General features: G+C 46.8%; 1 protein-coding gene across 3 annotated transcripts in view; it reads right to left on the bottom strand.

Moving 5' to 3' along the window:
• The window catches only part of LOC119442082 (PH domain-containing protein DDB_G0287875-like), a 58748-nt gene extending 37154 nt beyond the window's left edge, over positions 1-21594 (bottom strand). For all 3 annotated transcript variants that reach the window (XM_049661868.1, XM_049661869.1, XM_049661871.1), the window contains exons 1-5: positions 21416-21594; positions 18185-18365; positions 14133-14213; positions 6620-6853; positions 1761-2118 (exon numbers count right to left, since the gene is read on the bottom strand). In XM_049661868.1, coding sequence (XP_049517825.1) covers positions 1761-2118; positions 6620-6853; positions 14133-14213; positions 18185-18325 — 814 coding nt within the window. In that variant the 5' untranslated portion in view covers positions 18326-18365; positions 21416-21594. The remainder of the gene's footprint in view (positions 1-1760; positions 2119-6619; positions 6854-14132; positions 14214-18184; positions 18366-21415) is intronic.
• Positions 21595-22311: the final 717 nt, after the last annotated feature.

Raw genomic sequence — 22311 nt, 5'->3', positions numbered from 1 at the left:
CAACCTGGTCAGCGTAAAGCGTGGTTACTTGTTTTTCTTTTCTGTCTTTGTCATTTATACTTACCATTTCGTGAAAATTTGTCACATATTGTCAATATTAACTTTTTTATTGTTCTCTTCATAAGTCTGAATGAACTGTTATCAATCTGCGTTTTGTTATGTGTATGTACTCTTTGTATTTGGAAAGCTGTTATTTGCCCCTGCACTAATGCACCAAAAATATATAAATAAATTATTTATTTATTTATGTTAATTAATTTACAGGAAAAGCAAGTGAGGCTGATAACGTGAGCCACAAAGAATAGGTTTGACAAGTTCAGAGGACAAAACTTGAAATTTGAATGCACAAGACGTCTCAATGGAGTGGACAGTTTGATAGAATTTGACAGTAATAGAATTTGACAGAATTAATTAACTTCGCCTTCATTAACATCAAAGGTCGAGGCCGACGGTTCGTAGCCTTCATTAACACCAAAGGTTGTGGGTTCGACTCCCAGCAAAGGTCGAGGGTTTGTAGCCTTTTTGTACCTTTCGTGTCGTCGACGCGTTTTCGGTCACGGTCGACTGACTGATGAGACATACAAGGCTTTCGCCTTAATAAACTACACGTCATTAGTCGTGCCGACCAGGCGTCGATCGAGATAACGATGTGAGCATTCGACGCCTCACCCAGGCACGTGGAAATTGCTGCCAGTGTACACGCGGGGAAGAAATCTTTAAGAAACATTTGAAATAAATTTTCATTAGAGAATGCATATGCTTTGTGTGATGAAGGTTATAGATATTATTTTTGTTTTAATTGAGGACAGAGTTACGATTTTCTGTGTTACCTATTATCCACCTGTCAAATAGGACAGCATATAAATGACGTACTAGTTTCTTTCTCTACGTTTTTGTTTTATAAGAGTGTAAAGCATACTATCTAAATGCGTATTAGCGTATAATGTTCATATTTTCTTGACGTGCTAAAGTGATTGCAACATATGTTATCGATGGTTCAAGTGCAATTTGTTTCGACTGCGCTTTCTTTCGACATATCTATTGATGGCTGCTGTAAGCGGCGATGTCATATGATGTGCAAAAACTGTCTTGGCTGCATGTGTCCTCTGTCATGCTATGTGAATGTAGTCCCTCTACCTCCCCTCAATCGTACGAAGAATAAAACAAATAACAAAAATGTTATCCCTTAGACGACTTGGAGGCTAAGGCCATGGGCCGACGCTTTAAAGACGGACACATGACGTACTTCGCTTAGTCTACTTCGCTCAGTCGTCCCTCTTAATTCGCTTACTCATCCTCTTCATTCGCTTACATCCCGCTTAATGCGCTTAGCGTACTTCGCTTAGTCACCCCTCTTGGCACCAAGGTCATAGGTTCGACTCCCACCCACGGTCGTGGGTTCGAGTGGCTTAATTACATCTATATTAATTAACTGTGAATTAATTAACTTCGCCTTCATTAACATCAAAGGTCGAGGCCGACGGTTCGTAGCCTTCATTAACACCAAAGGTTGTGGGTTCGACTCTCAGGAAAGGTCGAGGGTTTGTAGCCTTTTTGTACCTTTCGTGTCGTTGACGCGTTTTCGGTCAAGGTCGACTGACTGGTGAGACATACAAGGCTTTCGCCTTAATAAACTACTCGTCATAAGTCGTGCCGACCAGGCGACGATCGAGATAACGATGTGAGCATTCGACGCCTCACCCAGGCACGTGGAAATTGCTGCCAGTCTACACGCGGGGAAGAGCAACGCTGTAGCTCACCGGCCACCGTGGTTGGTGCGCAAGTCGTTGTCGTCCTGGTGGTCGTCGTCGGTTTTGGCGTCGTCGTGGTCCTCTTGGTCGTCGTCGTTGTCGTCGTCGTCCTAGTCGTGGTCCTTCTCGTGGTGGTGGTGGTGGTTCTCCTGGTCGTTTCGGGCTGCTCGCAGTTGTCCGCCGAAGCAGCCCTCCGCGGCGGTGGCGGTGCCGGAGTCTCCGTGCGAGCGGTGGTCACGTGGGTCGGGTGAGCCGTCCTGTAGCCGACGCTAGACCGGCCGCTCCAGGGTCGCGCCAATAGCGTGGCGTTGTCGCTGCTGCTGCCGTTCGCGTGGTGCTCGCCCTTCTTGTGCATCATCATCATTGCCTTCAAGGTCGAAGGAGGGTACCACGTTAGTAATACGAGTGATGTGACTACGTTGTTGTTGTTACGTGCACCGCTTCATCTGTCCGCAATAAACCTGGGGGAGGGGGTATACTGTAAGCGTCCACTTAGTGGACTGCCCACTTCTGCTATGCTGCTAAAGTGCTTACTTGCTGGGCTGTGGTACGAGTGAGAACGAGGCCGGCGCCTGCCTCCTCCTCGCTTGTGCACTGCTCCAGCCAATCAGCGGTAGCCGAAATGTACAGTCCACTACAGATGGACACTTAAAGAATATCCCCCTCCCCCTCCCCTGGATGAGCCGGCCAGGCCTGCAGCCAGACAAGCAACTCCAATTTGTATTGAAGACGTCTCTTTCTCTGACTAACAAAATGCTCCTTCCACCTACCCTTTTGCTTTTGGCATGCTCACGGGTAAATAGCAGCACAGGTTTTGGTAGTAGAATAGGTTCAAATAGCAGCAGCACTGGTCACGTACAGGCGTATGGAACCTACACCGAAGTCACGATAAACTGTCAGAGCAATCACGGAATACGAGACAAAACGACTTGATGCACCACTGATTCGGATTCAGACGCTGCTACCGCAATGCGTGTGCCCGATCACTCGATCGTGCGCATGGTAGATGCAATGTCATCTGCTGCGATGCTGAAAGATTATGACAATAGGAAAGCTTCATAGTCCTTGTAATGATAGTGCAATTAAGAAACGAATCAACTTGCGGCTATTGGCCCAACCTTTTGTACAATACAGGAACGGGAATACTTTACAACAATTTCGTTACAATACTTTCGATTACACCTCAAGCGCAAATGCTTTCGGAATACACGTACCGAGAGAGCGTTTTTTTGCAGCCAGCGCTTCCTCCCTCGAATCTAAACGTAGTGGATGTTTCTTCGTACGACTACCACAACGCTTACCTAAATTCTAGGATAAGTGAGCAATGCGGAATTTCTCGCGAATCTCGATCTCCGAAAACGTTTGCGCTCGGCTGTACGTGTCATCAGTGCTGTAAGTGAACCTTGTAAAAGCTCCATCACTGCATATGGAGCCATCGCGTGACATCGCGAACGCCGTATTGTCGTCCTAGTCACAGTTCGCACCACGTTGTTGGAGATGCATCGATAAAACACGCAGCTTTTCACCGCGCTATTAATGCAATCGAACCCGGATATATCGATTGTGAAGGGGATCACAAAAAGTTCGATATATATATAGGTAGTTTGATATATAACATAAAAATTTTATACAAAAATTTTCAAGGGGATTTTTACAGCTGTTTGTTCTATACAATAATTCGTTATATATGAGGGTTCTATATATCCGGGTTCTGCTGTACAACATTATGGCAGCCGCGTGACGTCATAGCACTCCCTATTATTAAAGTGCACTACAATAATCTGCCTCTTGTCAACAAATTGCTGAACGTTACGTCGCAATGTTGTGGTGGAGTTGCCGTTATGTTTCACGTACGCGAAAAAAAAAAAAAAAAAAGACATGTTCGACGAATTTAGCGCGAATGTTCTCCAGTTGAATGCCCGCGGACAATAGACGCGGATAATGCAGAGACAATCAAAAGACGCAGACAACTCTCAAAAGTCGCTTGACAGAGATTACTGTTCAAAGCGGTGAAGAGTGAATAGAATAAGTGTCAAAGTTGAGTCCTGTGCTCACCTGCTCGCACGTACCATCCCTCGCAACCTTTCATTTCTTCTATCTCAGCTATTGTTTTGCTGTAGACCGCTCTCCGACGACACTTCTCAACTTCTATTGTGTGCTAAAATTTTGCGCCGCAACAGCCGAGTGGCCTTTCAAAGGCTGTCGTAGCAAAAGCAATCGCCATAGCAGATATGCATAAGGATTGGTATAGGCAATCAATCAATATAATCACTGATACAGTGATTATGTGCTGACCACTTTTCCCGACTATATATATATATATATATATATATATATATTGTAACGGAATAAAGGAGACAGAGACCACACCAGTTCCTGGGCCAGCTATTCTTTTTTTCGTCGTCTTCTCTCCCAGCGCCCGCCTTGCGAGCGCCCGCGGCCAAGTTTACTTCGTCTTTACAATATATACAGGGTGTCCCAGCTATCATGCAGCACGAGTTAAAAAAAGAGGAACGGTGTTACGCGAAGCAAACCTAATGCGTATTGTTTCCAGTGCAGTGGAGTAGCCGCCGGTAATTCTTTCGTTACTGAGATTTAATTATGTAATTGTAATTCTCTAACTCGAGAAGTACTGTCCTAATTATCAAAGTGTCAATGAGAAAATTGTACAGCAGCATGAAAAACTCTCAATACATCTTTCTGTTGCTCAGTACGTGCTACTTAATAAATGTGTTTTTCCGAGTGTGAAAGAAGCCCGAGAATACACGCAGAATTGCCGCACGACTGGCCGCTCGAGGCACTTTGCGTGTATTCGCGGGCTTCTTTCACGCTCGGAAAAAGATATGTATGTAGCACGTATTGAGCAACAGAAATCTGTATCGGTAGTTTTTCATGGTTCTCTACACTTTTCTAATTGACACTTTGATCATTAGGACAGTACTTCTCGAGTTAGATAATTAATTAGAATTACCTAATTAAATCTCAGTAACGAAAAAATTACCGGCGGCTACTCCACTGTACTGGAAACAATACGCACTAAGTCTACTTCGCGTAACGCCGTTCCTTTTTTAAATCGTGCTGCGTGATAGCTGGGACACCCTGTTATATATATATATATATTGTGAGCATTATATTACCCCTTCATCTTCTTCATCTGTATATACTCATCATCATGGCCAGCGCCATTCGCTTCAGCGCGCGGCCTGCATAATAAACCGTCGAGGTTGAACAGCTGTCTCGCAAGTGGTGGAGGTGCTGGGTATACCCTAGTATAAGCATGTGAGCAATTTGTTTCGCGAATTACCCAGTGTCGCCAACACGCCCGCCTCAACACCGACGCCAGTCAACAAGACCGCAAAACTCGCTATGATGCATCCCACCGTGTCGTTTCCTTCCAGCCTGGAGACGAAGTGTTGCTGTGGACTCCAGTTCGCGTTCCTGGTTTATGCGAGAAATTTCAGTCCCGTTTTGTCGGGCCTTACACAGTTCAGGAACAGACTTCGCCAGTTAACTATCGTGTCGCGCCCGTTGTTACGCCTTTGGACGGCCGCTGCCGTACCACAGAGATTGTGCATGTTTCACGTTTAAAGCCTTTCATGCGGCGTTCGCCGCCATAGCCAGCGGCCAGGTTGGCCGCTTCAATGCGCGGGGGTAATTGTGTGAGCATTATATTACCCTTTCATCTTCTTCATCTGTATATACTCATCATCATGGCCAGCGCCATTCGCTTCAGCGCGCGGCCTGCATAATAAACCGTCGAGGTTGAACAGCTGTCTCGCAATATATATATATCATAAGAAGCCAACAAACATTGACACCAAGGACAACATAGGGGAAATTACTTGTACTTACTAATTGAATTAAGGAAATGATAAATTAATTAAAGTTAAAACGGATGAAAAAACAACTGTCCGCAGGTGGGGAACGAACCCACGTCTTCGCATTACGCGTGCGATGCTCTCACCATTGAGCTACCGCGAAGCCGTTTTCCCATCAGCTTTCTGGGGTATTTATGTTGTACAACTAGAACTAACCCTGGGAGTGTTAGCCAGCGCCACCACTCACAAACCTAGTGGCGGATGTGGAACATCCTTTCTGCCGCAGGCGTCACGAGCACGTGATCTTTTAGGGTGATGGCAACTGGTCAATAAACCCACATATGCTACCTGAAGGCATCAATGTTGCCGGATTCGAGCCCTCGTTATGTAATGAACGAGACGAAAGGGAACCGAGAAGCCCGGTTTTTATTAATCATATCATAAGAAGCCAACAAACATTGACACCAAGGACAACATAGGGGAAATTACTTGTACTTACTAATTGAATTAAAGAAATGATAAATTAATGAAAATTAAAACGGATGAAAAAACAACTGTCCGCAGGTGGGGAACGAACCCACATCTTCGCATTACGCATGCGATGCTCTCACCATTGAGCTACCGCGAAGACGTTTTCCCATCCGCTTTCTGGGGTATTTATGTTGTACAACTAGAACTAACCCTGGGAGAGATCACGTGCTCGTGACGCCTGCGGCAGAAAGGATGTTCCACATCCGCCACTAGGTTTGTGAGTGGTGGCGCTGGATACACACTAGCTGGGTTTCTAGACATTCGATTCGGTGAAATTCTGCTTCGATTGCCTATCTTCTGATCGCTTGCGCGCTTGTTAGTCTGTTTCTAAAGGAGCATTCGCTTTTTGACTTGGATTTATACTTGGTCGACGTGTAGCCCATCCCATACGTAAACGTTTGCGTATGCCATTCCGATAATTCTACATTCTTTGCCGGGTTATTCGTACGGACATTATGTGTATTCCGTGTCAACTGCTACGTTCTCTGTTGTTCTTTTTCGTTGCAACTACATGCATACCTGTGCGTTTCTGACCGCCGCAGCGACGGCAGGGTGGCTGCCGTTGACCAGTCGGAACTTGATGATGTGCATCTTGTACCGCTGGTCGGACTGGCCGCTGTCCTTGGCGACGACCGCTCCACCCGAAGCCGCCGACCCGTTCGCGCTGCCGGCGTCGACGCCCACGAACTGCGCCCGGCCGTTGCCAGTGCGATTGTTCAGCTTTTCCGCGCCGCCACGCTTGAACAGGTAGTCCTGCGGACCATGCGGCATATAGGCCGAATTCGCGTTTGAACGAATCACTTTGCACGCGCTTCCGAAGATGTACAGTCTTCGTCAAAAGTATGCGGGCTATAGGCAGCCTGTTTCCGCCAGGCTGACAACAGGCTGTTGTAAGAGAGTTCCTGTGGTATGCCACAAGCTCCAACGCCCTGTGGGGAATGAAACGAACGCTTGTACTCACCATTGAGAAGTCATAAGGCGTTAGGAGCGCCACGGACGCCGCACCACGCAGTTGAACACCATACATAGTGAATGCGACAATAGTATTGACCCTTCTCGCGGCAAACCCGTGGGTGCTGCCACGTTTGATCACGTGGTGACGCGTCCATCGCTTGCCTCAACTGCCTCCGTTGCCTCCGGGTTTACAATGGATGTGTATGACACCGGTGCGGCTTAGGAAACCTCTGTTTCGGGAGATATCGTAGACGGTGCCTGGGTGGACGACATGAATCGTTAGCCACAGCTTCAGAGAACATGCAAAATCGCTTCTGGAGCTGATTTAAGACATGTTCAAGTGGCGTGAGCAGCGTATATGGTGCTTGTTCTAAAAGCGGGGCTAAATCTGTATTCCAAGCTATCCAAACTTAATACGATCATAAATTAAAACCTGATTAGTGTGTTTTGCTCTTCGTTCCTTATTTGGTAAATATTTTGTAGCAAAGATGTATTATCTCGTACAAAAACCTTGTAGCAAATATGTATTATCGTTAGTAACTCGCTTACTCTTGTCGACCGTCACAAAACATTAAGCTTTGACCATTCGTGCGCTATCGGTGTAGTCCGTCATTTATTGCGCGCATTTAGTGCGCATATTTTAAGTGTGCGCCCATCACTTATTCTTGACACGTTGGCGATAGAGTGGGCGTAAGTTTCTGTGCCAATTGGGGTAGATGTGTGTAGATACTGTGCGTGAAACTAACTATGACAGGATGCGGCGCTACTCCTTTCGTCATTGTTTAACGAGTAGTACTCACTCTTGCCTACGTTTTGGGGATGAAGCCCATTCTTTGAAGGTTAGCGATACAAGGCTGGCGGATGAGCAAATTTCTGTATCCTCGAGGAAAGCCGTACATCTCGAAGTGCAGGTAGCACGTATGAACAGTTGCAGCAGCGGTTCGCGAACTTGGCCACACAGATTCATTACATTCCTTATTATGCCAGTGACTATTTTTGGAACCAACTACTGCACACGTCTTCAATCCACATGATTCAATCCAGCACGATTGGAGCACAGTGCGTGAGCGAAAATCGATTTGTATTTCCGACAGCTGATCGCACGGGAACAGGGCAGAAGCGGTAATGATTTCGTATTCGTGTGCTTTCGCTGAGGCAACGTATGGCGCGCCGCCGAAAGCGCCATCTCGTTTCTCGAGAACAAACTGCTCCGCGAAAAGGGTCAATACAGGATGTCCCAACTTACAAGCACCATGATTTTAAAATATGCAAGTGCCACGTAGCTGAATTAACAGAACCAAGGTAATGTTTGCCGTCGCTTGGAGATACTCAGATTATTTTTTGCATTCCGCCTAGATAAATAATCAGTCTTAATCAACTTCTGAAATACTATAATTAGATTAAAATTGTCAATGAGAAAATTGTAGGGCAACATGAAAACCTCCCGATACAACTTTCTGTTGCTCAATACGTGCTACATAAAAGTGTTTTTCCGAGCGTACGTGTGAAAGAAGCCCGCGAATACACGCAAAGTGCCTCGAGTGGCCAGTATCGCGGCACTTTCGCGTGTATTCGCGGGCTTCTCGTTATGTGTCCCTTTAAGTACGGAACAAGGCCGTTACTGCCGCATAGAGTAGCTACCGGCATTTTGTTTTTAGAGTAATCCCGTCTTTATTAAACTTCATAGCCACGTGAGTTGCATGTTTAAACGTGGTGCATTTAAGATATTACACTGTGAGGCGTCAGCCACGTCGAGATCGGTAGAACGTGTAAGTGATCCAACTGCGCGAACCAGGAGCACGCGAGAATTTTCTTTTTTTTTTTTCGCTATAGCCAAAGTGTTCATTTAACGAACTGCGGTATAAAACACTCAAAGAAGAAGAGCAGAAAGAAGAAAGCGATAGAGGGGAGACTGGAAGTTCCTATGGTATAGATCGATCTTTTGCACTGAGCGTAACGGCAGGACTGCCAGAGACACAGCTCCGCACTTCCTTCAAGAGGCTTCTTCTATATATGCTCCATAAGCGAAGATTAATATTTTTTTCCGCCTGCGTCCTGCGCCTCGTCGACTGTCATTCTGTAGAGATTTTTTTTTTCTTAATACACAGTCCAAAGTTCTCAGGGAAACGGGGTAAAATAATATTATAGTCACAAACGCTTTCCGTACTCCGAGTTCGATCACCGTTCGATATTTCCTTCCCTTTCTTGGAAATACTGACGCATTCACGTGCAAGCGATCTTATAAGAACACGGGTAGCACTTCAGGGCAAAGCGGCCCATAATTTATTCATGCTTGCAGTAAACCTTATCTGCTTTGCTTTTGCTCGCTGAAGCCCAGATGGCGTTATGCATATATAGGCAAATGGTATATACAACATGTTCGAGTAAACGAAATTATACATAGTCAAGGGCTTGACGAAAAATAGTCTGGCGCCGAGTGAACAATGACAGAAAAAACGCACAATCGCCAAAAGCAGAAAAAAAAGTCGCAGTTTCGCCCGAAAGGCGAAACATCACTTGCGATAGCAAATTGGTAGACAGCTTACGAAGTAAGGATATAATATTTATCGGCCGTGTAAAGTTGTAAATATTACCTTACTAACTAAATAAACAAGCACGGTGTCACGCGAGCACAGGCAAACATGGGCACATCTCGCTCGATGACCGCGGGAACTCGTCAAAACGCTGGAGTGAGAAAGCGCGCCAGCAACAGCTGGCAAATTGACCTTCGCGCTGTTTTTCGTCTCGCTTCAACGCGAACGTCGAAGGCACTGCGCATACGAAGCTACCAGCACTCGGCGCAGGCACTTTGGACCCATCGCAGATCGCTTTGAAGATGAGGCCTCCGCGGGCACACACTTCGGCCACATAGCAGATTGCTTTCAAGATACGGTGCCTGCGCGGCAGCTCCGTCAGCAGCAGCCGCAAGAGCAGAACGAGTCTGCGCACGCTTTTTGTGTGATTAGTGGATCTTCGGTGTTGCCGCCGCAACGAAGACATGCTGTAAGAAGACTCTAGCACAACGACACCATCATCGTCCTCCCCACCGACAAAGGAAGTGCCACAGTTGTTTTGGACCTTGACGACTTTAAGTCCAAGTTGAGACCTACGCAAAGCTAAACTGGGATCCTACCAGGCAGGTGTAAAGTGAACTTGAGAAGCTGCTGGTTGAGGTTTTCAGGTTCGTCACCCCGGTAAACAACAATAAGAAACTGTACTACAACCTTCTGTGCCACAACGGTTCGGCTCCCGCAGTGTACGGGTTGCCCGAGGTGCACAAATCTGAAGTGCCGCCCAGACATACTGTGGATTTCGCAAGTTCCCCCTTTCACAATCTGCCCAAATACTTAAATGGCGTCCTGAGTCCGCTGGTTGGAAAAACGCCTACCAACGTTAGGGACTCGACACAGTTTGTTGAACTCCTGAAAGGCGTTGCCATTGATGACGAGATCTGACGGTTTCTTTCAACGTCATGAAATTCCGTGTTTACGTCGGTGTCTGTAGATTTTGCGTTGCAGTGCGGCAAGGAAGTCCTCGACGACGATTCTTCTCAGCCCTCGAGGACGCCAGTTAAAGTGGACGAGGTGCGCCGCCTCCTGAGAGTCTGCTTGAGCAACACCTACATCCAGTGCTTAAAGTCAGGGGATGGGGGGGGGGGGGGGCTTTCATTGTTTAAGGAGGTGCTCCCCCCCCCCCCCCCCCTGGCAGGTGAAAAGTAGCACTGCGACATCCATTCGACAAACACTGGAGTAGATTTTGTTACCAGAAGTGCTTTGTGCGGGGCAATTCTAACTCTCCAATACTGCGATTAATGATTTAATCATGATTAATCGGTTGATGTAGCATGAGCAAAGACAGGAAAATAGGTATTGTTGTACTGCTGCATGCATTACCCCGAGGAATTGCACACGACGGTAACCACCCTTGTTCGACTAAGATCCTTGGCACAGCATACTGTTTTATGAAGCGCAGGTGTGAAGATCAGGTGAATTAGTGAAGGTTCACCTTGGTTTTTTTAGGTTACCAGCTAATTTTCATTCGTTTAGTTGTGCATTATGAATGCTGTGTTATACCAAAGACGCATGAATTTTGTCCCCTTTTGTCGGTAAGTAGGTGTGAAACCATAAAATATACTGTTGTAGTGCCTGAGGTTGTGAATGAAGCAAGGCAACTAATGTTCTGTGTTGCAGCTAGACTTATTAGTTCTGAGCTGACATATTTTTAATCCTTTACTTCCCGATTTATTTTGAAAAAAAAACACTTTATTGCCCACTTGTTTTAGGTGATTGATTGAATCGGCCCTAAATTCAACTTTTCCTAGGTACTTCTATTCTTTGACCTGTTGCACTGTCGGATCCTGTGTGTGGTTAAACTCTTCACTGATGTTTATATATATATATATATATATATATATATATATATATATATATATATGTCACCTTTATACTGGTCGCCACATTATGAGGGCCCCTCCTCCCCTAGGAGGAGACTTTAACCCTGCCTACATCGTCTTCAATCGAGAAATTTACAAGCAAGTTTTCCGCACAGCCATTAAGGCCTCTGTCTCCGTTACATGGGCCAATCTAGCCCTACAAGCCATAGAGTTCTCGAGTTTGTCTAGGTTTCACCCAACGGGAATTGCGGTATAAATAAATAAATAAATAAATAAATAAATAAATAAATAAATAAATAAATAAATAAATAAATAATAAATAAATAAATAAATAAATAAATAAATAAATAAATAAATAAATAAATAATAAATAAATAAATAATAAATAAATAAATAAATAAATAAATAAATAAATAAATAAATAAATAAATAAATACGTTTCTTTATAGGTGCACCAAACAAATTCTTGATCTTAGGCACTTCTAACGAGAACAGCCAGGAACGCCAGAGAAGCGTCACAAGGAATTTGTTTGAAAACGCACTGCTCTTGTCAGCGAGAAGAATAATGAGAAAAGAGGGGCTCAACTTTTCGTCAGTCCTGGGCACTTGTGTGTGTCTGTATATGCGTACACTATAGAACTAGCGCTAGGAGAGTTAGCCAGCGTGCCTGACGGGCACGACGGCAGAAGCGGGACATCCTTTCAACCGCAGGTGCCGTGAAAGTATACGCCAACTTAGGAGCAGGCAAATGGACAAAATTCACAGGGTCCCTTATGTTATTCCTATGACGACTTAAAAAGACCAAGTGCCGATGCATTACAGACGGGCACGTACGTGACGTACACCTCCAGCTTAATTCGCTTAGCGTACTTCGCTTAGGCATCTCTCTTAATTCGCTTAGCCATCCTTAATTCGCTTAGTCGTCCCCCTTAATTCCGAAGGCCGAGGGTTCGACTCCCACCCAAAGTCGCGGGTATGCCTCAATTAACTATATCTTACTTAATTGTGCCTTAATTAACTTCGCCTTCATTAACACCAAAGGTCGTGAGTTCGACTCCCACCAAAGGTTGAGGGTTCGTTGCGTTTTTGTACCTTTCGTGTCGTCGACGCGTTTTCGCTCAAGGTCGACTGACTCATGAGACATATAAGGCTCTCGCCTTAACAAACTATTCAAGCTAAATATAAGCAAGAAAAAGAAAGAAAACAAGAAATATGCGCACATTTGCTTCGTGACCGAACACCCTAGGGCTCTTTCGGTTTTTCATTTCCGCCGTCGCACCGCCACTTACCACTTACCACCAGGCTGCTTCCTTACCATAAGTATAGCCTACCAAGGTCAGCTCTATTCCGTATAGGGGATTTACATAATGCTGACAACCCTGCACTGCAGTCGCCTGACGCGGACTTCCGGCAGCCATTGTGGTTAATATACGCCATGTGGGGAATTTTGTGTTCCGACTTTACTGTACTAGCCCCCCTATGCCTCAAACAGAGTCCTGTAGGGTACTTTGAATAATTAAATAAATGCATGGCAGGCTCTAGCAGCCGGATTGATTACGCCATTGCGTGTTTTGTATGCCTTGCGCAGTTGCTGCGGCGTTCCTTTCACCGATATTCGATATGCCGACCTCCTCCTGCGTGCCGCCATGCAATCAGTGTTTCTACACGTCATGGACACTTCCTGCTGTAAGGTGCATAATGAGTGCGTAATATTCAATGCGGTGTTCAATACACCGACTTCACCTGTGGACTCGGCCGCTTCGTGGCCGTTGCGACTGTTATAAATGCAGCAGTTTTGATTCACCATTAAGTATATTTAAGAAAAATATGGTACAGCGCGAAAATTGTTATTTTCCCATTTCTGGAGCGCTTGAGATACAGCACCGTCGTAAGAGCCGCGTCGCTCGCCTCTATATATAGCCGCGTATATATAGGCGACAGCAGTCACGCTTTTTACTCCTGGGATGAGATGCCGGACAACGGTGGCATCGACAAGCTGCCCCGACCGTATGGGTAAACTTTAGTGTTTGCGAGGCCATGCTTAGCTTGTGCTATACATGACCGCGTGGGATCGATATACCAGCACATTAAGATATCGCAGCATGCCACGCTTCTCGACTTGCTATCCTCTATTTCTTATACAGTTTGCTTTCATATAATTTCATGTGTTCACGACTCGACAAACAAGTTGTGGCTCCTGCTATCAATGCTTCTTTCCGTGGCCTCTATACAGTATATCACTTTGTAGTCATGACGATACCATTCGTGGTGCTCGGCGTAAGGGAGCACTGAAGACATTCCACCGATCCCGTTATACTGGGAACCATCGAGCTTGCGTTCCCAGGGCTATGTTATTCCGCGAACACGCCCGTGCGTGTATATCGAAAAACTCTGGCAAACTGTATACGAGACTTTAGCAGAGCGTGCGCGGCTCATAAACTTTCCAAGCGCGTCCCCTGCACCCCGCCCGCCGCTTGTCTATATATCCTTCACGATGGTGGCGGGAACCCAATGTGCTTCGCAGAGTTGTCGGCATGGTGCAAAATGTCTATACCTGAATACATATGTGTTCTCGCCGTTGACGAGATCTACGCCACCACGCGAGCAGATTCATCTCGCTCTAAGCGTGCAACAGGTCTCTTGTGTCCCGTTCTTCCATCCGCGGATGAGCTCGCACTATCTCACCTTGATGAAGTCGAACAACTCCTCGTCGTCCTTTCGTTGCTCGCCCGCGTCCCGCTTGGACGGGTCCTTGGCGAGCACCTCCTGCGAAGAAGGCGAGAGGAAAATGCATTGACACGGCGCTGAAACTGGGCTTTTTCGCAGTCTATACGTATACGATCACGTGGAAGTGACGGACGCAGGCAGGCTATCGCGGGACGGAGAAGTTGAATGGTAAATACTCGCATAGGTAAGCATAAAACTGAAGCTACTTTAAAATGTTTCCTCTGCGCGACATTTCAGCCGAAATTAGCAGGTGGTTTAGTTGAAAGAGCAATGTATGCCTGGCGCTCTTACTTAATTCAGCACTCGTGTTACTCCAGCGATACTCTAGTGTTACTTCAACCCAGCGACGGCTCCGAGGACTCCCAGCCGTCACTGGGTTGTGCAATACGGACACCACCTAATAGCAATCTTGTTACCGCGAGCGTTGATAACATATAGAAAGCAAACTCAGACGATGTGGTCGATGCTGCTGCGGTAGGCGTTTCGAGGAAGCAAGCGTTATTCGTGCAAGCAGTCTTTATCGTTTCTTTTTTTTTTCGACGCTGACCGCCGGCTGTGATTTCGAGGCCGGCCAGAATGAAGCTTATGTATGAGCGGTATGAAGAGTGTTTAACACGAGAGGGCCGATTCAGAAGTAGGGATGAGACAAAGCCGTACTGCTTGAGACAACGTTCAAATGAAGCCGTTCCTGGAGGGTTTAGTGCTCCTGTGTATGGAGCGTGCAGTATACCGTCACTCTACGCGGGCTGAGATCTCAGAGGCATCCAGCGTTGAGGCGAGGAAATGGGTGCGCGAGCATGGCGGCTTCACGTACTCGCTAACTGCGCTGCAAACATATGTGTGTACTAGTTGTCCCAGGTATAACTTGAGCCAAATTATGCAAGTGCCACGTAGCTGGACAGAACGAAGGTAATGTTCTTTACAGAACCAAAGTAATGAGCCAAGCTAATGCTCCGACTAGTGCATCACGACCATGGCTTTCTTTCAGGCTCGGAAGAAACATTTATGGGGCACGTATCGAGCAACAGGAAGCTGGAATCGGGACTTTTCGAGGATGGTCTACAATTTTCTCATTGACACTCTTGTACGGAGTATAATATTTAATGAAGTTAATTAATTTAACATAGCTAATTATGTAATTGTGCGAAATACAAAAGATAACCTGACGTGCTCCAAGTGATGTCAAACCACATTATCTTGGGGCGCTATGATGTAAAGCTATTCTAAACTTTTCTATTCCAGTTCTGCGATCAGCCCTCCACGATTAGCCAAATTTTTTTCGAGGCCACACCCGGCCCCTTCACTTGTCTGTCCTGCGACGTCAGGAAAACCGCGAAAGCTCCTGATCTCGTATGACGTATACACACTGATTATGTATGAGTAGACCGAACAAAAGAAAGATAATTATTTCCGATTCTACACCTTTTTCACCATCAGTCCCTCTGATTGGTGAAAAGTTTTCGGGCCGCACCTACTTCACCTGTCCGCCACGCGGCTTCACTAAAACGCCAAAACTCACCGCGTCAAAGTGACGTGTACGCAGTAAAGATGCATTAATATGCTGAACAAAACTGACTTTTTTTTTTTTGAATAGCGGGAGTCTGCCCCGTTCCGAAATGAATAGAAAATGGCTGCTCGCTAATCGCTCTTGCACTGGCTATTCGGAGCTGCCAGGGAGGATCGGTTTATTTGCGTAATATAACAATTTTTGCATGGCTGTATAACGTTGTCGAGCCCTTTCAGCACGTGCACGACATCGCTCTGCCAAATTTTATTCGCTGAGGACCTGTTTTAGGTGCATTTTCACCTTTCAGTTGCACACCGCCGCGATTTGCTACCAGACACCAAAAGCTAAACAAGAAGCGGGCCAATCGCATACGCTGGCCATCACCCTCCTCATCAGGTTATCTACTTTCACTGCGCTAGCCCGGCTACACCGAAACCCTCTCCACTTCTGCATGCTCCTCGCCCCTGGTTAGCCAATTAGATAACAAAAACCTCTCAAGTAGGGCAATGCTATTCTCTTTAGAGCAAACAAAAGTGACCTCCTATAAACGAGCAGAGCGTTTCATTGGCTTGTTCAAACAACGCTGCCAGTCCCCGCCCGATGCTTGCGTCGGCGGGTACAGAAATTTGACGTCAGGAGATTGGAATAAACACATATTGGAAATAGTTCTAAATCATACGGCCCTTGGTTCTGTCCTGCTACGTGGCACTTGCACATTTTTTTTTTTAATTTTTGGCGCAAGTTACGTGGGACACGTGATATAGGTAGCGTTGAATTCCAGAAACGACCCCCGTTTGCATGAGCCGAAATGGAGTATACATCGAACCTGGAGCGAGGACTCGACCTGTCTTTGCCGGATTCAACGCACTGCCTGACAATTGCACATGCGCTGCGAGCAGTGTAAAGCTCACGAGGTGGTTTCCATATACTGTCCCCGTATTCACGGAAGGGTCCCGACTCATAGCCCTTTCTCAACACCACCGAAGAAAGCCTAAGAAGGCTTTGCCCTGAATAAACTTACTGCGTCTACCACCGAATTATGACGATGATGATTTCTATAGGCATCCCCTTGGAAACGAGGCGGTGACAATGGTCACCTAGCGTGCTTGAGCTAATTAGGTTTTACTACGTCTATCGCAGTCTATAGCATATTGCATATCTCTCCTTGATCTTTGCTTTCGTTAAAGCATCTATCTCTATATTGTACGGTCATTGTACCTGCACCTGTAACAACCTGTAGTTCCACCTAGCTCCATCGAAAAAACACAAAGCTACATCACAAGCGGTAAAATCTCTTCCCTGCTTCTTCTTTTTTTTTTTTTCGCCAATACTAAAACACGTCTCGCTTATCTCGACGGCTGATCGGTTGATGCTTTCATCAGCTTTGTATTCCAACGCTTCTGAAAGGCAGACGTTCCCTGCAGTTATTGCTGGGTGAATATCTTGCCCTCCATTACGATGTGCTCTGATATCATCATCATCATCATCATCATCAGCCTATATTTTATGTCCACTGCAGGACGAAGGCCTCTCCCTGCGATCTCCAATTACCCCTGTCTTGCGCTAGCGTATTCCAACTTGCGCCTGCAAATTTCCTAACTTCATTATTGCATCTGGTTTTCTGCCGACCTCGACGGCGCTTCCCTTCTCTTGGTATCCATTCTGTAACCCTAATGGTCCACCGGTTATCCATCCTACGCATTACATGGCCTGCCCAGCTCCATTTCTTCCGCTTAATGTCAACTAGAATATCGGCTATCCCCGTTTGTTCTCTGATCCACACCGCTCTCTTCCTGTCTCTTAACGTTTGTCCGTCTTAACGTTGTGGCCTCTGATATCAGAGGCCACAAAATAACTCTCCCTGGAAGCTCCTTGGATCGCTTAAGAAATGCCCTTCTACTGCTGGTTACAAACTTTCTAGGGGTGTGTGAATATTCGGAAATTTCGAATTAGTTCTTGCTGTTCGATTCGACAATTACCTTTTCGAAATTTTCGAATATTCGTTTGGTTCATAATATAGGAGTAACAACACTCACTGGAGTCTTGAGGAAGAGAGACCAAAGCAAGTGAGGACAATTCCCAGTTACTCTGCTGCAGGGGGAGTCGCGCTTGTTTCGAAGAGGCCCCCTGCGCGCTCGCTTCGCCCTAAAGTAATTATGGATGCGCACCTGCGCCGGCGGTTACTACGCAACGCGAGGTGACGTCATCGCTACTGCTTCGGCGCATGCGCGGCTACGCAACGCAGGCGGCGTCGGCAGCAGCTGTGCGCGTTGCCTCGTTGGTGCTGCTACAAATTCTTTCTCTATCTCGCTCTCATTTTCTCTTTCCCTCTTCCGAGCATTGCGCAATGCTCGGAAGAGGGAAAGAGAAAATGAGAGCACTGGCACTGTACTGGCACAAAGTACTGTCATAATGATGGTGGCTGAAACTTGCGTAGGGCAAACAGAGGTGTAAAACGGCGCGTTGAAGAGCTCCTTATAATAGTGTAAACACACTGCTGCACCTGGTGTTCCTCGTAGACTTGATGTTGTACGAGCAAGTATGGGTTGTTCCATGACTCCACGGGCGAGGCGAGCGCAGCCAGAACCGCGAGGCAGAGCAGGCTGACCACCGGTCGCAGACGGGTGAGGCTGCGTTGTGCCATGCTCGGGCACGGAACAGCTGCTTGGCACAGGCTCGGCAAACTGCGCGTATGTGAGTAGATTTCGGCAAAGACTACGTACTACTGGACCTCGGAACGCTGGTACGCAAATTGAAGGCTTCCCCCAAAACTGTTACACGGTGGTCTAGTTTCATATTATGCTATAAAAGATATTAGAACAAGCATAAATTCTGGCGTGGTCTTTCTGGATGTGCCGTTGAGATACCATATTTTCGCACGTATAACCCGCACCGAGAATTAAAAGAAAGTAATAGTGCGGGTGCGGGTTATACGCGAATTATACTTGGAGGTGTGACTTTGACTCGAGCTACACCTCGAGTCAAAGTTTTTCGCCATTTAATTTCGTTATCACCTAGGGAATCCCACCCTCTCCTCACTACTGCGCGTTGAAGCTCCCTTCTCCCCTCCTTCATGGTCGTCCATTCTCCTCCTCTTTACGGGTTGGCATTTTGCGTAGAGCGAATAGTGCCAGCACCACCTGGCCCGAAATTTCCATTGCCAAGCCTGGCGTGACGAAAGCGGTGACGTCGAAATGACCGCTGCTTAGTTGGGAGCATCCCCATTAGATTCTATGGCAGTCGGGCAGATATGCCAACTCTGCTCCCGTAGGGAGCATATACAGTAATTCTACGTTCGCCTAGTGTGCTTGAATACAGGGACACAACGCCCGCCCACATCCAGCTCTACCCTCGTGTGTTCTCGGGAAGAGCAGGACCCGATGGGACCGCCCGCGTCCGAAAAAAAAAAAAGGTCCCAGTGAAGAACAATTGCGAGAGGCTGTCCGGAGCGGAAGTAGCTGTCATCGGCGTCTTCCAAAAACCACGACCGAGAACACCAAGCGGTGACGGGCGCCGTGGCACTACACACAGGGCACTACGCACTTCCGTGGCACTAGTACCTCCGCTTCTTGCTAGCCTGCATCCTGACCGTTCATCGAGCGTCCCGAAAGTCATGGACGTCTTGCTGGGAAGGACCAATGAAGCTTTTTGTTTGTTCCTTTCTTCAGTGCATGTATGGGTCGTGTATGTGCCCGCGCGCCAGTGTGCCTCCGAGGTCGGTAGCACCGAGGTGCGTGTGTGCGCTGGGAAGCTATAGACAGTTCCCGTGGGCCGTAGCACCTAAGAAGGAGCTGGACTCGGTGGAATGCGCCCACAAGATTGTAGATACAGCTGGTGTCTTCAGCAATACGGTGTGTCGCTACATGGCTAGTGTGCTAATCCCATTAACGTCGACACTGATCGTGAGATGGGTACTGCTGAACTTCTTTTACAGCGAAGCTGTTTATGGCTAGGCCTTCCGTGCATTTTTCGCGTGCGTGTGCAGAAATGTGGGCCGATCCTGGTGATAGTGCAGAAAGGGTGCTAGCGCAATGGCACATACCCGTGTGGACTCCGTGTGGTGGGCTCAGGGCCCTGTAACGCGCCCTTTACCCTTGTCACACCTGGGACCCAAAGAGGTCTCAGGAACAAGGATAACAACAGATACTATGATCGGATCTTAGCCCAAAAGGCCGACTTTCGTCGGCCATGTCTCCGTTCGCACCGCCCTCTCTTTGTCGGCGTTCCAACCGCTTGGGTGACTGGTTTCCTGCCGCTCTCCCGGGGCGGCGGCACTGTCGAGCGTGTATATAAGTCAAAGTGCCGTTCTCCATTTTGAATTGCACTTCTCTCGTAATGGGAAGGCCGCGTGTTGTGCGCACTCCCGGCAACGATTGCATTCTCGTCTCCGTTCCTGCCGTCGCTCTTTGTTCCTCGGGAGTCCGGACTATACGCGGCCTCCCCCTTCTGTGTCACCTCTGCGTCTTGTGCTAAAAGCTTCGCAGGTCATCCACCTTCATAGAATGAAAAGGCTCATGATTTCCATCTGACCTTTTTACTATGAGTTTAAGTGAGCTTCAGCTTCTCTCCGATACGTCTTTTCTGCGGCTACCGGATGATGACCCTTCTCGCGTCAACTGTCACGACCAGTTTGGGCCACAAGCCAAATGAACATTGTCCATTTTCCTGGCCCCCACATACAATGGGCTAACTAAAAGACGATTATAGTGGACTGTACCGCCGCTCTTCTCTAAAATTTTGAATGTGTTTCAACTTTTATAGCGGCTTTCAATAAATTGTAAAAGTACTTAAAATTGGGCGAGTTGGTAGCTATTCATTATGAAACTGGAGCGCGCACGCAGGACACGAGGACATAACGCAAAGGTAACACACAAGCGCTTGTGTATTACCTTTGCCTTGTGTCCTCGTTTCTTGTGTGCGCGCCGCACTTTCATAATGAATGACTTTCAATAAATTTCAATCATACAGTCTTTGTACTAAACGTACCGCTACTTTATTTTGATTTAACTTTGTTTTCATTTCTTTGCGTGCGTACCTATCAAACCAAATTATGAGCGTTGTCGCATTAATAACAGTGCACCAACAGGAAAAATCGGTGGATTTCACAACAGCAAACAAGCTTGAAAGAAGTTAAAGACAAAGAAAAATAACTAACTTTCCTTCCGCACTATAGCGGAATGTGGTTCGCGGCACAATATATAGTGAAATATTCTATAAAGTGGCACCGCAGGCACGGTAGTTTAACTCGTGATAATGAAGAAACAGCGTGATATGGTACGGTTTCCACTCTAGTAACCTCAATTTATTTCTCTCCAAACTGGTAAAAACCGTGTTCACGAGGCACTTCGGTTCAACCTCCCCTCCACCGCGAATTCAGTCAGTCTATAGACGAAAGCGCAATAAAATTAAGTCTCCCGACGCACGTCAGCTTTTGCCAAAAGGTGGAGAAAAATAAGCTCACATAACTAGCGCTTCATATCGTCTCAATCCTGCACCGTCGCGCGCCTTCACGGGGAAAGCAAGTCGTCGTGTTTTTACCTCGGGAGGAAGGAACTACTTGTATATGAAGGCGCACTATAACACGCCCGGTCACATTAAAAATACCGAGAGGGTGCGACTTGCAGCATCGCTGTAAGCGTATATATACCGATGGTCTCGTTTCGCTGGCGACGTGACCAACCCGCATATAGACTAAAGGGGCCAATGATGGCGGTGTTCCTTGGACGCAGCTTACCTCGTAAAGCGGGCGCACGGCGGTCCTCCTCAGCGCGACTAGCCCAGTGGTCTGTCGCTGTTTTAGCGGCCACTGCTGAGCTGCCTGCGCATGGACGCGTCGTCGCGCTGTGCCAGCCCGCGAACCGAGGAGCCTTGCGGTTTGTTGTTCCGCGGCGCCAGAAAGGAACGGCCGCTCCACGACCCGCCTCTTCTTTTTCCTCTTCTCGTGCTCCTTCTTCCGTGTTTCCATATGTAAATTTTTACGTACATAGGTCTGGTCTCGCTGTGTCCCCTCTATGTTCTTTTTGCGATGCACCCGAATCCATTGAACATTTTTGTTCCCTCTCGTGCCGCTGATTTTTAAGAGAAAGAAAACTCTTGAAAATTTCGTTTCGAAAACTTGGCCTATATTACTAACCTCGCCAACCAATCTCTCCTTTGGGGCGACTTCACTGGGACACAGCCACGGGGATGCTTTTCTTGCAGTTTACAATTTCATTCGAACATACAACAAGAGTACCTTGCTGAATTTCTAGAATTATGAATGATTCCCATTATTTCACTTCTTTATGCCAAAGTTATTTAATCTCCTAATCCTTATTAGTATTTTTCTAATGACTGATATGCAAATTTATTTTTTGTTAAATTTCTAATAAACATAGTTGAAACCACATGCTTCTTGGCCAATCCCCCGTAGTGGGTATAGAGCCAAAGTTTGGGAGACAAGACATGACAAGACGAGCCGATACCAAGACAAGAAACGAGTCTGCGGCAGAACGAGGGAAGAGACAGAGAGAAAAAAAAAAGGGCAAAGAGAAAGATTAATTGCGTGATTTTCTGCACATTTGTTCCGTCGGACAGCTTATACACGATTTTCCCCCCTTCGTGATATCTATATATATAGCTTATAGTGGC

The sequence above is a fragment of the Dermacentor silvarum genome, chromosome 2, assembly GCF_013339745.2.
Source record: "Dermacentor silvarum isolate Dsil-2018 chromosome 2, BIME_Dsil_1.4, whole genome shotgun sequence".
Taxonomy (NCBI): Eukaryota; Metazoa; Arthropoda; class Arachnida; order Ixodida; family Ixodidae; genus Dermacentor; species Dermacentor silvarum.
The sequence above is the reverse complement of the archived record's forward strand: the minus strand, read 5'-3'. Positions and strand labels throughout refer to the sequence as shown.